The sequence below is a fragment of the Rhinoderma darwinii genome (assembly GCF_050947455.1).
Source record: "Rhinoderma darwinii isolate aRhiDar2 chromosome 5 unlocalized genomic scaffold, aRhiDar2.hap1 SUPER_5_unloc_58, whole genome shotgun sequence".
NCBI classification, from domain to species: Eukaryota; Metazoa; Chordata; class Amphibia; order Anura; family Rhinodermatidae; genus Rhinoderma; species Rhinoderma darwinii.
Window position 1 is genome coordinate 271,114 of NW_027461818.1, and position 15,483 is coordinate 286,596.

The 15,483-nt window shown below is 39.1% G+C and overlaps 1 protein-coding gene across 4 annotated transcripts in view; it reads right to left on the minus strand.

Annotated features, from left to right (window-relative positions):
* NIPAL2 (NIPA like domain containing 2) overlaps positions 1-15,483 on the minus strand; it is a 109,378-nt gene that overhangs the window by 26,356 nt on the left and 67,539 nt on the right. For all 4 annotated transcript variants that reach the window (XM_075847674.1, XM_075847676.1, XM_075847675.1 and 1 more), the window contains exon 6: positions 111-207. In XM_075847674.1, coding sequence (XP_075703789.1) covers positions 111-207 — 97 coding nt within the window. The remainder of the gene's footprint in view (positions 1-110; positions 208-15,483) is intronic.

The following is a 15,483-nucleotide window of genomic DNA, read 5'->3' on the forward strand; positions in this document are numbered from 1 at the left end:
TGTGAATCACAAAACAAACATTAGAACAGATGTCGTCTACTAAGAGTTTGATTTAAACAAACGATAATGAAAAGAGAAAAGATGATCATCAGAAAGAAATGACAACTCACCCAGCAGAGCTACCAGAAGTAGCAAAACCACAATATGATTCACCCCCTTCCTCTTGTACACGTACAGCAGGATGCAGAATGCGATTATTTCCAGGACCTATTATAGAAATCATACATAATTAATACACAATGTAACAACCAAATGCAGCAATAATGTATGTTTCATTCTCTCCACTGCATTCTTTTCAATATTCCTAAATACCATCTCTTAGAATGAAATTTTCCCTTTTCGGGACTGCTGAACACATGGAGATTTGGGGATGAGGAGACAAGTATAGTCACAAAAGTAATGAACATATAAGGTGTAACATAGCAGATAGAGATGTTAGTATTTTATGAGCGGTCAACTATTAAAGTATACCTACGCTCTGTTGAGATCAATATTTTGCGGAATCAGAGGGGAATACGGGGTTACAGGGGTTAAATAATTTCATCCACTACTCTTGTAGAGTGACAGCCTATTCTTCTTTGGATATAACCTGCGGAGGTGCGCCCATATAATCATAGGAATGGATCAGCAGTAATTTGTTGCCTATAAAAATGTATCAGACCTAAGCCGAAAATGACAATTGAAAAACCAATTTGCTTTCTTTGTCCAGAGGGAAAAAGTGACCATGTGTGTACAACCCCTTTATCAATATACTCATTATATAATCTAATAACAACCAAAGCTGATATATAAATTCAATATTTGTATAATCCATTCTACCCTGTGTTCCATACTCTTGTCCAGCACAAACAACACAGGGTCGTACCTATGGGGGTGCAAAGGTAACAGTCGCACCGGGGCCCTAATACCGGAGGGGGCTAGAAGTCCCTCTGCTACATAAGAAGATACCAGTATTATACATGGCACATGGTAGATGGGGGGCTTTATTATAGATTATTCATTGGGGCTTAGTTGAGTCTGTGGAGTACTTACATTGATGTGAAATAGTAGAAACGTACACCCTTCATCATACAGTGATCACAAAAGTAAAAAAAAACAACTCATTTGACTTCTAAATCAACATGAAGATATAATGTATATATTTATTTATGTATATTTTACTGCATACACCACAACATATTTCGTACCTACCAAAATTAAACGTGCAAATAAAGTGATTTTTTTTACAATTAATTCTGAACGATTATGTGGGATGTATGTGCATAAATGCCCTCTTTATTGCCACACAGAAGGTATATTAAGCATCTTCTTTAGCCAAGTTTCTTCAATAGAATTTCAGCAATATACATTTTTTTAACCTTTGCAAATGCTAAAACCTTAACATAGAAATGATACATGATGTAAAAAATAACAATGTGTGTTCCTTTACTTTAGACAAGACGACAATGAACTTTGCAGGATAAATTCTCCATATTTTAGCAAATCGTTACTTTTGTACATGGAACATTTCCCAATAATGAACGCTGTACACTGGCAGGCCACAAGGCTACCATATAAAATCATTAGTGCAAAACCAATTGCTTAATTTGTTTTTCCTACATCCGTGTATTTAGCTAGCTCTTGGGCAGTACTGTTATTCTAACACCTCACTAATGATGTCCCCAGATAACTAGTCACCTCTTCCTATGGCAAAACCTCTCCCTTGCATCGATTCCATTAAATCCCAGTCATTACATCCAATTGTTCTGTCTAATGACCTCATACAACCATGAAATGGACAAATCAATTTTTCCTGGGGCAAGATACTGAAATTTAAAAAAAAACTAAGTTTATCTATTAACCCCTTAAGGACGCAGCCTTGTTTTGGCCTTAAAGAGGCTCTGTCACCAGATTCTCAAATCCCTATCTCCTATTGCATGTGATCGGCGCTGCAATGTAGATAACAGTAACGTTTGTTTTTTAAAAAAACTTTAATTTTTGGCCAAGTTATGAGCTATTTTATATATATGCAAATGAGGTTTGAAATGGACAACTGGGCGTTTTTTTTTCGTTATGTCCAACTGGGCGTGTATTGTGTTTTTAACTGGGCGTGTTTACGTGTATGACGCTGACCAATCAGTGACCAGTCAGCATCATACACTCATCTCCATTGATTTACACAGCAGCGATGTGCAGCCGCATACACAGAGATTAACGTTAATCAAGTGTCCTGATAATGAATACACATGAAATCGAGCCTGGACGTCATGTGTATTCAGAATCCTGACACTTCTGAATCTTTTCTGTGAGATTTCCAGCAAGTGAAACAAAATCTCGTTTACCTCGTAATCTCGCGAGATTTCGTTTCTCTTGCTAGAAATCTCAAAGAAAAGATTCAGAAGTGTCAGGATTCTGAATACACATCACGTCCAGGCTGGATGATCATGTGTATTCATTATCAGGACACTTGATTAACGTTAATCTTTGTTTATGTGGCTGCACATCGCTGCTGTGTAAATCAATGTAGAGGAGTGTATGACGCTGACTGGTCACTGATTGGTCAGCGTCATACACGTAAACACGCCCAGTTAAAAACACAATACACGCCCAGTTGGACATAACGAAAAAAAGACGCCCAGTTGTCCATTTCAAACCTCATTTGCATATATATATATATATATATATATATATATATATATATATATGTATAAAATAGCTCATAACTTGGCCAAAAATGAACGTTTAAAAAAAAACAAAACACGTTACGGTTATCTACATTGCAGCGCCGATCACATGCAATAGGAGATAGGGATTTAAGAATCTGGTGACAGAGCCTCTTTAAGGCTCAGAGCCCATTTTTGAAATCTGACATATTTCACTTTATGTGGTAATAACGGCGGAATGCTTAAACCTATCCAAGCGATTCTGAGATTGTTTTCTCGTGACACATTGGGCTTTATGTTAGTGGTAAAATTTGTTCAATATATTCAGTGTATATTTGTGAAAAATTGCAAAACGTTGAGAAAATTTTGAAAAAAATAGAATTTTTCTGAATTTAAATGCATCTGTTTGTAAAACAGATGGTTATACCCCCCAAAATAGTTAGTAGGTCACATTTCCCATATGTTTACTTTAGATTGGCATCGTTTTTTGAAAAAAAAAAATATATATATTTTTCTTGGACGTTACAAGACTTAGAACATAAACAGTAATGTCTCATATTTTTAAGGAAATGTCAAAAGTCTTTTTTTTAAGGTACCTGTTCAGTTCTGAAGTGGTTTTGAGGGGCCTATGTAATAGAAACCCCCATAAAACACCACATTTTAAAAACTAGACCCCTCAAAGTATTCAAAACAGCATTTAGAACGTTTTTAAACCCTTTAGGAATTTCACAGGAATTAAAGCAAAGTGGAGGTGAAATTTGCAAATTTCATTTTTCTTGCAATTTTATTCGATTTTTTTTCGTAACACAGAAGGTTTTACCAGAGAAAGACTACTAAATATGTACTGTCCAGATTCTGCAGTTTTTAGAAATGTCCCACATGTGGCTCTAGTGCACTCGTGGACTAAAACACAAGCCCTAGAAGCAAAGAAGCACCTAGTGCATTTTGGGGCCTCCTTTTTTATTAGAATATATTTTAGGCAGCATGCCAGGTTTGAAGAGGTGTTGAGGTGCCAAAACAGTAGGAATCCCCCAAAAGTGACCCCATTTTGGAAACTACACCCCTCAAGGAATTCAAGTATGGTTGTTGTTACCATTTTGACCCCACAGTTTTTTCACAGCACGTATTTGAATTGGACTGTGAAATTTAAAAAATGAATTTTTTTCCAATAAAACGTCATTTTTGATAAAAATTTCTTATTTTCACAATAAATAATTTACCCCATTTAGTTGGCCAATTTGTCCTGAATGCGGCAATATCCCATTTGTGGTGATAAACTGTCGTTTGGGCCCATGGGAGGGCTCAGAAGGAAAGGAGCGCTATGTGTTTGTTGGAGTCCAGATTTTGCTGGATTGGTTTTCGGGTGCTATGTTGCATTTGCAGAGTCCCAGAGATATCAAAGCAATGGAAACCCACCATAAGTGACCCCATTTTGGAAACTGCACCCCTCAAGAAATTGATTTATGGTTGTTGTTACCATTTTGACCGCACAGTTTTTTCACAGCACATATTTGGATTGGGCTGTGAAATTAAAAAAATGAAATTTTTTCCAATAAGATGTCATTTTTGATAAAATTTCTTTTTTTCACAAGAAATAAAATACCCCATTTTGTTGCCCAATTTGTCCTGAGTGCGGCAATACCCCATTTGTGGTGATAAACTGCCGTTTGACCCCATGGTAGGGCTCAGAAGGAAAGGACCACCATTAGGCCTACAGGAGCTTTTCTGGTGCCAAGTCATGTATGCAGAAGCCCCTGAGGTACCAGTACATTTGAAACCCCCAAGAAGTGACCCCATTTTAAAAACTACACCCCTTAAGGCATTCATCTAGAGGTGTAGTGAGCATTTTGACCCCACAGGTATTGTGTAAAAGGAAATGCACAGCAGATGGTGCAGTGTGAGATTTGCAATTTTCTATATATCTATGCCATTTCAGTGTCCAATATATTGTGCCCAGCATGCGCCACCAGAGATATACTCCCCATAAACGGTAATGTGGGTTCTCCTGGGTACGGCAATACCCTACATGTGGCTGTTATCAGCTGCCTGGGCACACAGCAGGGCTCAGAAGGGAAAGACGAGGGGGGATAAGCTGTGCGGAGTACATCAGGGTAAGTAAAACTGGGGTAAATTATAAACCAAGGGATGTATGATAAATTTTAAAACACTCTTTCATACAGAGCTCTGGTTTTTCGGGACACGTGTCACATTGATATATTGTGTCCTCCCTTATCCCCCTCTTATGGCAGACTTTGCACCTCTTTTGACTTTTTCCCTTCTTGCCAGTTTGGGGAACTTCTTCTGGAAAGTGTTGCCCTGGTATGATGCGTGTGGCCTCGTTTCCAGAAGTACTGGGTGCCCCCTTCTTGGTCCCTAAAGATTAGGTTCTTGATATTGATGTGCACGGCCAGCTTCTTATACCACACCGCATGGCGCTGTGGGGCTTCAGGACTTGATCTGACAAGTCCACCCCTCCCATGTGTCGGGAAGACGGCCGAAATGGCCGTTACTCCCGCGACGCACTATTCCGTCACTGAGCGCGAACGGGGCGGTCAGCACGACGGAATAGTATGTCGCTGAGCGTTAAGGGGTTAAATGAGATTTCAATAATATCCCCAAATTCATAGTTATATAGTTGATAAAATTGAAAAAGGTCCATCAAGTCCAACCTATAATCCTACCATGTTGATCAAGAGGTAGAAAAAAAACCAAAAAAAACTATAACGTGGATGCCAATTGCCTCTTATTAGTGAAAAAAATATATATTTCTTCCAGAGTCCAAATATGGCAATCAGAAAAAAATCCCTAGATCAACGTCCCATGTCTGGAATCCAGTACCCATAACTTGTAATATAATTTTTTTTTAACAAAAGCATCAAGGCCTTTCTTAAAGAGGCTCTGTCACCAGATTATAAATGCCCTATATCCTACATAATCTGATCGGCTCTGTAATGTAGAGAACAGCAGTGGTTTTTATTTTTAAAAACGATAATTTTTGAGCAAGTTATGAACAATTTTAGATTTATGCCAATTACTTTCTTAATAGACAACTGGGCGTGTTTTTACTTTTGACCAACTGGGCGTTGTGAAGAGAAGTGTATGACGCTGACCAATCAGCGTCATACACTTCTCATTGTTCCGGCCCAGCTTCTTTCACTGCACAATCACACTATAACAATGGGCTGGAACAATAAGTGTATGAGGCCGATTGGTCACCGATTGGTCAGCGTCATACATTCCTCTGTACATTCCTCTGTAGTTGGTAAAAAGTGAAAACACGGCCAGTTGTCTATTAAGAAACTAATTAGCATAAATCTAAATTTGTTCAGAACTTGCTCAAAAATGATTGTTTTTTTCAAAATAAAAACCACTGTTATCTACATTACAGCGCCGGTCACATTATGTAGGAGATAGGGCACTTATAATCTGGTGACAGAGCCTCCTTAAAGAGGCTCTGTCACCAGATTTTGCAACCCCTATCTGCTATTGCAGCAGATAGGCGCTGCAATGTAGATTACAGTAACGTTTTTATTTTTAAAAAACGAGCATTTTTGGCCAAGTTATGACCATTTTTCTATTTATGCAAATGAGGCTTGCAAAAGTACAACTGGGCGTGTTGAAAAGTAAAAGTACAACTGGGCGTGTATTATGTGCGTACATCGGGGCGTGTTTACTACTTTTACTAGCTGGGCGTTGTGTATAGAAGTATCATCCACTTCTCTTCAGAACGCCCAGCTTCTGGCAGTGCAGATCTGTGACGTCACTCACAGGTCCTGCATCGTGTCGGCCACATCGGCACCAGAGGCTACAGATGATTCTGCAGCAGCATCGGCGTTTGTAGGTAAATCGATGTAGCTACTTACCTGCAAACGCTGATGCTGCTGCAGAATCAACTGTAGCCTCTGGTGCCGATGTGGCCGACACGATGCAGGACCTGTGAGTGACGTCACAGATCTGCACTGCCAGAAGCTGGGCGTTGTGAAGAGAAGTGGATGATACTTCTATACACAACGCCCAGCTAGTAAAAGTAGTAAACACGCCCCGATGTACGCACATAATACACGCCCAGTTGTACTTTTACTTTTCAACACGCCCAGTTGTACTTTTGCAAGCCTCATTTGCATAAATACAAAAATGGTCATAACTTGGCCAAAAATGCTCGTTTTTTAAAAATAAAAACGTTACTGTAATCTACATTGCAGCGCCTATCTGCTGCAATAGCAGATAGGGGTTGCAAAATCTGGTGACAGAGCCTCTTTAAACTTCAGTGAATCAACCATTACACCATCGTGTGGCAGAGAGTTCCATAATCTCACTGCTCTCACAGTAAAGAATTCCTGTCTATGATGATGGTGAATCTTTCTTTCCTCTAGATGTAGTGGATTCCCCCTGGTCATGGTTACAGTCCTGGGTATAAAAAGATTAGACAGCTCTCTGTATTGTCCATTCATATATTTCTACATTGTCCTTAAGACGTTTTTTTTCTAACCCCACGTTTTTTAACCTTTTCTACTACTGCAATCCATTCCCATAATTACTTTTGTCACATCTGCTCTATTACATCTATGTCCTTCTTATATACACATGCCCAAAATTTATACACAATATTCCATCTGTTTTCTGGCTAGTTATTTGTATAGAGGCAAAACTATGTTCTTCAGTAACCATGCGTCTTTTGATGCACTGCTTAGTTGAATTTGCCTTGGCAGCAGCTGCCTGGCACTGGTTACTATAGTTAAGTTTACTGTCCATAAATATCCTCTAGGCTTTTTTAATGGCAGTTTTACCCAGTACTTTACCATTCAATACAAAATTGTAGAATTTATTTCCTCGGCCCAACTTCATAACCTTACATCTATCCACATTAAACCTAATTTGCCGAAGGGTTTAAAGCTCCTTCTTTGTAAAGAATTGTCCACTTCTTTTTTCCTTACAATAGACAAAGTCAAGAGGTGGATGAGATAATGTGTTAACCTATAGGTGGAAATGGATGAACATTGGGGGGGGGGGGGCGGCTTAGGTGGAGAAGTTTATTTATAAGAATACCTTTTACAATCTAAGAAATCTATTTTTTTTTTATTTTTAAAAAAAAGTCACACTAGAAGATTTTCACCTAGAACTTACAATTTTGAAAATATTAGTAAATTAGAAGATTGAGCCGTAGCCAACACTTTATTTATTTATTTTGCTTTCTTTCCAGTGAAAAGGTAACAGGAAGTGCAGCCATATTTTCATCTTTAAATTAGCATCTCGGCAACTGTTGGTAAAGTGATCATGCTGACAAATGTCTCTGAGATGCTAATTCAAAGGTGACAACCAATGTGGCTGCACTTTCTGTTATCAGAAGAAAAATTGATGGAGCATCACTAACGCCAAGATCTCAGGCTGGTGCCACATCGTTCCCTCCAGACAAACCCCATTCCAGTCCTATAGTATCAGAATTTTAATTGATGACAGCACTCATATTTCGCACATATGTATAGTCAGGCTTGAAAAAGACCCGGATATACATATGGGCCGAAACGTTGCTATGTTTTAGCTGTTGTAGTAATAAATATGTTTCTACACTAATACCGGACGTGAGTGCGGTCTTTAATGGGGTTGTCCAGTCATAAGAAACTGCTGGCCTATCCTCATGATAGGCTTTCAATATCTGATCAGTGAGCGTTCGACTCCCGACACCCCCGCCGATCAACTGTTTCGAAGGAGCCGCGGCACTCATACGAGCACTGCTTCCTCTTCATTCCTTATCTGCTCGTACTGTGAATCGCCGACACACTTGTAACCTTATAAATTAGTTTTATATATTTGTTTTATCTATGGTTTTACTATTCTTTATATTTGAATATTCTGTAGAGCAAATAAGGCTTCGTACACATCTGTATCGGGGTTCCGTCAGACTTTTCCTTCAGGGGAACCCAAGGCTTTCCATTTGCATTACCATTAATTTCAATGGTAATGCCTCTGTTGCTAATGGTTTCCGTTTTTCTGGCGGAATCAATAGCGTAGTCGACGAAGATGTGAACAAAACCGAAACTTGGTACACTTAAAAAGCCTTCAACGAAAGAAAACATACAGTATCTTGCTATTCTCAAGTATGTACTATGTAGAAATATAAAACAAGGTGTTCTGATGGATCAAGTTGTACAGGGTAAAGTTATTTCTTGCATGGGAAACTAGTGAAAAGTTCTGGAGATTGAAAAGCCATCCTTCACTCATAGGTATGCTCAATATAGGTCAGCTTCCTATGTAGGTTACTGCAGCATTTTCAGAAGACCGAAAAGCATTCTCTCGGGTTAATGAGGGGATTGCAATCAATATTTGTCAATTTTACATAGGCAATTATGCAGTGTGTAATAAGGCAAAAATATGGCAAAAAAATGCAGGTAACACACGGATATAGATGATCAGAGTTTCGTTGTCATAATGTCACATAAAATATAAAAATACTGAGGATCTTTTCATCTCATGTTTCCAAGCATTCAGGCACAATTTTCACAGCATTTAAAATGTAGCATGCGAAATTGTAAACAGATACCAAAAAGCATAAAAGTACAAAATAAAAGAAACCCGCCTATCATTGGTTCAAGACGTCTTATTGCATTTCTTAGCAGCCTGGCATGGACCAAAGTGGTTATAATCCATTTCATGAACTTTCCATGCCGCAAAGTTCAGAATGTTCTTGCTTTATAGATACACAATCAAAGTCATAATCTAATGAATTTCTAATGGTATGGTAGAATCCAAAATAAGATTTGGTATGGTATAATCCTTCCAGTGGAGGAATAGAACTGCAAACATATGTTTAACATGGTGTTGACATTTAACCATGCCTGTGTCTTAAAGGATGAACATGAGGATCAGACCTCTTGTTGATCTCCGTCTGTTTAAGTACAACCCCAACAACTATCTCAGACTAACATCCAAAACACAATATATACAAACACGTGTAGTAAATATGTGTCAGACCTTATTCTACAAAGTTCTCATCCATGTTTTCTGTCGAACAGGATATATCATGGGACTCCAACATGTTCTCACAATCACTTTTCTCAAACAACAAGCCAGTGTGATTATATCTGTATGTTCCCTGGCATCCCTGGACTTTCCTCGCCTGTCCCCTCATATTCCTACCAGTGTGAGTGCAATCCAGTTGTTATTCCCCTTCTGCTTCCTATTGGGTGCATTGTATATGTACAGCTTGTACATATACAGAGAAAAAAAGAGAAGCAGAAGCCACACTCCAGGGAAAGCCACAACCCCACAACAAGGAGTGCTGTAAGTCGATGGTGATATTGAGAAGGAAGGTCCTGGCAGGGCAGTACCATGTTGTTTCTTGTTGCCAATGTCTGCAAAAATACGTTAAGATTTCAGGCTGGAATAAAAACGCTTGACAGGTTACACATAGTTTTTTTCTAAAGAAATTATTTTATTATATACCCTGTAACACATCTTCCCATCAAATGAGAAGGAAAACTATATGTTAACTAGGAAAATTTCAATTACATAAGACAATAGTTTAAATTATTTTATAGACTACTGTATTTTATGGCCAAATTACATATAAGGATAAGGGCCCTTTTACACCGGCCAATTATCGGGCAAACGAGCGTTCACAGAACGCTCGTTCCTAATAATTGCCCGCTGTAAACAGGACAACGTTCATCGGCTGATTGCATCGTTTTAAATGCCGAAGCGGTTATCGTTGTCGACAGCACATCTCCCCGTGTAATAATCTCTACATTACATTTAATACACAGAGACTTCTCACCATAGGATTACAATGTGCTCTGCTCCATATAACAATCCCTTTTGTTGGATGGTATAAAACTGCATTCACTAAAACGTCCTGTACATTATAGGAGTTGTCTCATGAAGACAACCCCTTTCCATATGACATATTAAAGCGTATGGAGATCACAGAGGAAGGTTTCAGTTTTAGGAACCCATCTATTAGCCAGAGCAAAGGGCTGCCATGTAATACAAAATTTCCAATGTAACATCCACGGATCACAGGGTCGCTCTCAATCTAAAAAGGGTTTGTCTTATTGAGACAATCCCTTTAAGCATACGTGGTCCCACACTAGGTAGCTGTATGCCCGCATAAATACTTAGAAAACATCAAATATGCAATTTGTTGGTTCTGGATGTCATCTCATACAAGTTGATTCTAGCGCATATGATCTGATGCATAGCTTGAACTATCAGCTTCCTTTTTGATTGTTCTTGGTAGGAGGGGGACTTTTATATCTATTCATATTTTGGGGGAAGGGGGCACAGTGAAGACTGTTTTCTTAACTTATAGGTCTGTAAGTTTGTTAAAATGTTAACTATAAACTTATGTTATATTAAAACGCAGCCAATGAGCATTGGAAATGCCAGAGAATAAAGTGGGACAATGACCGCAGTTTGAGAATGCATATCCATTTTGCCAAAAACACATTATGTCCCAATATATTGGATTAACTTTTCCATCAATTTTATCTCAAGCAATAATCAGGTCATGAATGGTTTACATCGGAGAGGGATCAGCCCATCCATAGCTTCATTCTACAGCCAATTCAACAATGTCAAGATGATGTTTTGAGTGTGGGTAGTGACGTGATCTCACACTCCGAAGGTGATGACTGGACATAAAACATTATACAGCATCAACTAAGACCTTAGTGAGTAAAAAGTGTCACCACCTGCTCTTCTATGGACATCCCTACTCCCTAATAATAACATGTGTTCTAACTGACAAGCCAGTCAGTATCTTCAACGAAAGGGTTTTCAGGTAGTCAGAAATATATTTTTTTATAATGTAACCGGATTAGCTCGTGGGACCTTTGTGGTAGACGTACTCACAGGAGCAGGTACACCAGGAAATTTAGTTCACAACAGGGTTTTTGTTTAGACTGGACCTTGGACAGTATTAGTATATTCAACAAAAAGGTGCAAAGGACCACATGAAAAACAAACAAAAGTCCTCTGCCTTTCCGGCACTAACTAAACATGCAGTGTCTCTAACTGCCAGGGGGAAGGCCAACTTCCCAGTACCACAAACCACACAACGTCCAAAAAATTTACCACGAGCGAGGCTCGGTACAGTTACCACAGGCTTGAATCACCTGATTTTCTTTCCAGCTGGGAGCCCTGTGTGAATAGATCACACCCTGATTAAAGAGAGTCTGCACTTAAAAGGATATGTACACCTTCGAAAGGGTTTTTTTTTTTTTTTATAAAAATATCAGTCAGTGTGTTTGGTGCAACTTTCAAATTAGTTTTTATCAAAGGCCTTGATAAAGCGTCTGAAGGACGTGAAACAGTCGGCTCTGTTGTCTTTTGAATCCCGTGTTGCCTGCCTCAATCGTGGAATAAAGAGAAACCTTTTGCAAATGCTGGAGCACGGAACCCATCGGCTACAATAGCATATACCTACCTGTGAATGCATGCAGACGAGCTCTCAGTATGAAGCACTTTCATCAAGTGCACATCTATCTGCCATTTGTACGCGATTTCCTGTCACTGCCCGACAGTGGATGCGCGGCCGCTCAGCGGTTATTGATTTCCGGCATTGGAAAGGAACTTTGCTGAACCGTGGTTTCCAACCACGAGAGGAATGTATTAAAGCCATCTCTACCTGGTTGCCGTGCATTACCGGCGGGATAAGTACACCATATTATATACTTACTTGATGTGCTGAATTTCTTCTGTCTATTGCAAGATCCATTTCTGCCTGAGTAGCCTCTATGAACCACCAGCATTATTTTGCTATATGTGTGCTACAAATGTTCTAGTCCATTATGTTCAGTTGAACCAATACTGGACTCTCCGGTCCTTATATTGCAATTTAAACATGTCTTTGGTACTATGTCAGTTATCTAAAACTACTGTGTAATTATTATTCTTGACTTATACTTGATTTGTACAATAGTGCTCACCAATTTATTACATAGCCACATGAGGCGAATTTTGTCCTCTGTATACGGCTTGTGAGCAGGATTGTTCTTCCTTAATTGGTGAACTATATTTACACTTACCCGGCCGGGTTTGTGATGTTTGTTTGTCTTGTTTGTTTAAATGTTATTTTTGCAAGATCATACATTTTAGCTATATATCAATAAATTTGTATTTTCATAGCCAATTGAGCCAAGTGCCTTTATATACCAGGATTTCCCCCCCCCTTTCCCCTTTTATATTTTCTTCAATAAACCTCTGATTGACTGCAAATAAAAATTCCAAAAATAGCAAATAAAAAAAGCCCATTTAAAGAGGACATGTCAGCTCTCCTGATAGGTCTGCATACTTGCATTCTCCCTGAAATAACAATTCTGGATCATCAATCCTGAAAAATGTGCTCTGTTATTCCTCCTTTAAGGGCTCATTCACACGAACGTGAATCCTTGTCCGTGTGACGGCTGTTAAAACAATGGCCGTCACACAAACCCATGTATTTCAATGGGGCCGTTTACACGACCGTTGTTTCAATGGCGCTTTTTGAACGGTCCGCTGAAAAATAGGACATGTCCTATTTTACTGCGTATCACGCATCCCTCCATAGACTCTAGTCTGTGGGGGATCCGTTAAAATGCGTCCTGCACGGGTCCACCTCGGACGTGGAAAACAGCAGTTTTTCATGTCCGAGGTGGGCTACGTTCATGTGAATGTAGCCTAAATGTATGAATAAATTGACAACTGGGTGTTATGGTTTCCCTCATTGATGGTTCATGTCCCTACACACACGGACCCCGTTTAATCAGTGATGACAGTGTCAGACTCTGAATGGAGACACCCTATTGACAAGGGACTGGTAATACCAGATTGTCAATTTATATATTTCCAGGAAGAATAATAGAGGAACAGTATTATGCAGGGGTCCACGAAAAAAAAAAAAAAAGTTCCAGCATTGTTATTTCATTGGGAATACACGGAATATTGATTCAACTAACAAAATGAAGTAATTCATAGTGGGTAGCCTTTGAGCACAGTGTAAAGAAAGAAGGGAATGCAATGAATACTAGGGGAATAGAACATTACTATATTTCACAGGTTTTATTATCTGCTGAGAATATTTATGTATATCCAAGCAGCTTTATTTTAAACCGGGCTGTTTATTTTTACTGGCGAAGTAAACATAGTGAACAGATGGTTATGGAATGTACCACATCATTAAATTAAGGATGACATTAATTGTCGTAATAAAATTGAATTTATAAAGCGTGTAGTGCTGAGGCATCCTCCAAATTCCGCCATTCACTCCATTAATTGGAAGTCTGACACTCTTAGTGCCATGGTTGTACCTCAGTTATACGGTTTCGTCTTCACTGCCTGTGTTTATGCAGTGACATTTAAGCAGGATAGATAGGACAACCAAGTGACTGCCGTGTTTATATGAAGAGAAATCAAAATGAGAGATGTCAGAAAAGAGGACGGCAGAGATTACTAGCGCAGCGCCGATGAGCCACTAATTGATGTCAATCAACTGTCAGCGCAGGGAATACGAATGATGCATTAGTAATGCAAAATGCAGTAACACTTCTGTGGAAGCAATACATCTACTTCATGAAAAAAAAATCGTGTGCTCTCCAAAAAAAATTAAAAAAAATTATTAAACAGCAAAAAGTTACATTCAGAAGAACTTAACTTGAGCAGTCAATCTAGATCCCTACAGAAACTGTCCGGTTGCTGGCATTTCAGGGTCTGGATGCAGATGTTCAAACTTATGTCCACCTCAGAAGCTTATTTTACTCCATATGGTAACACCTTAGCGGAGCTCCTTTAATGCAGTGGGAGAGTTTTGGATTTCCTACATCAGATTACTGTACAGTGCCTGGTGTGAATAAACATTTTCCAGAATGAAATCACCAGAGAAAGGTTTATGCCGACAGCGAGCCCACAAGGAATGTTGGGAGATTTTATCTCTGCAGCCTGCAGAACTGTGAATGCAGCTCTGGACTATAATAAAGTTGTAAATCAGGATCAGTACAAGATGAACTGCAATGGGGCTAATCTGCATACAGATCCAGTGGCCAATCCGCTGCTGAAATTTGAGATTTAAATCTGTGCCACATGAATATAGCTTAAAGCATAGGATTTGTGATGGAAAGGCAAAAAACTAGTGGAATCTTTACCAGCTATTTGCAGAGGCTAAAGACCTGTGCAATTGAATATTTTTTTTCTGATATAGAGCTCCAAATCCTCTGCATAGATATACGTGGGAATTTATCATTTTTCTTTGCGACATTTTTTAGTCGTATTTTACACCTATATTTTCTGACTTTACATTGTATACATTGCCAGTCTTAGGCGCATTTGCGCCATGTTCGAGAGTTTTGATTTCTGTTGGGAAATGGCATGGTTAGGATGAAGTAATTTTTTTTTTTACATATTTATTATTTGCGACTTATTCAAAAACGACAACATTTTTGTGCAAACCTGCTCCACTACTTTAGTGGTGTAAAACTCCAGACCGTTTGATAACTGTAAAATAACTCATGGAGAAGCCCTAGCATCCATATTACAAGGTAATAACCACATAAAATAGCAGTGTTGCCCACGGTGGTGCTCTGCACAGGTGTCTCACCTGCTCTCCTCCTGCTTGAAGTCACCTCTGAGCAATCTTCCTTTTGAGGTTGAGGTGTGGTTATAGCCAAGAACAGTACTCTGCTATCTATGGCAGTCCCATGAAGAATAAATGGAGGGCATCGACCATGCATGACCCACTGCTTCGTTCATACAGAGGACTCAGGACCCGTTCTCTTGATTGGTGGAGATCCCAGCAGTGGGACCCTTAACGATCAATTACTTATCACCTGTGGATAGGTGATCAGTTGTGGCAGGATAACCCCTTTACAATAAC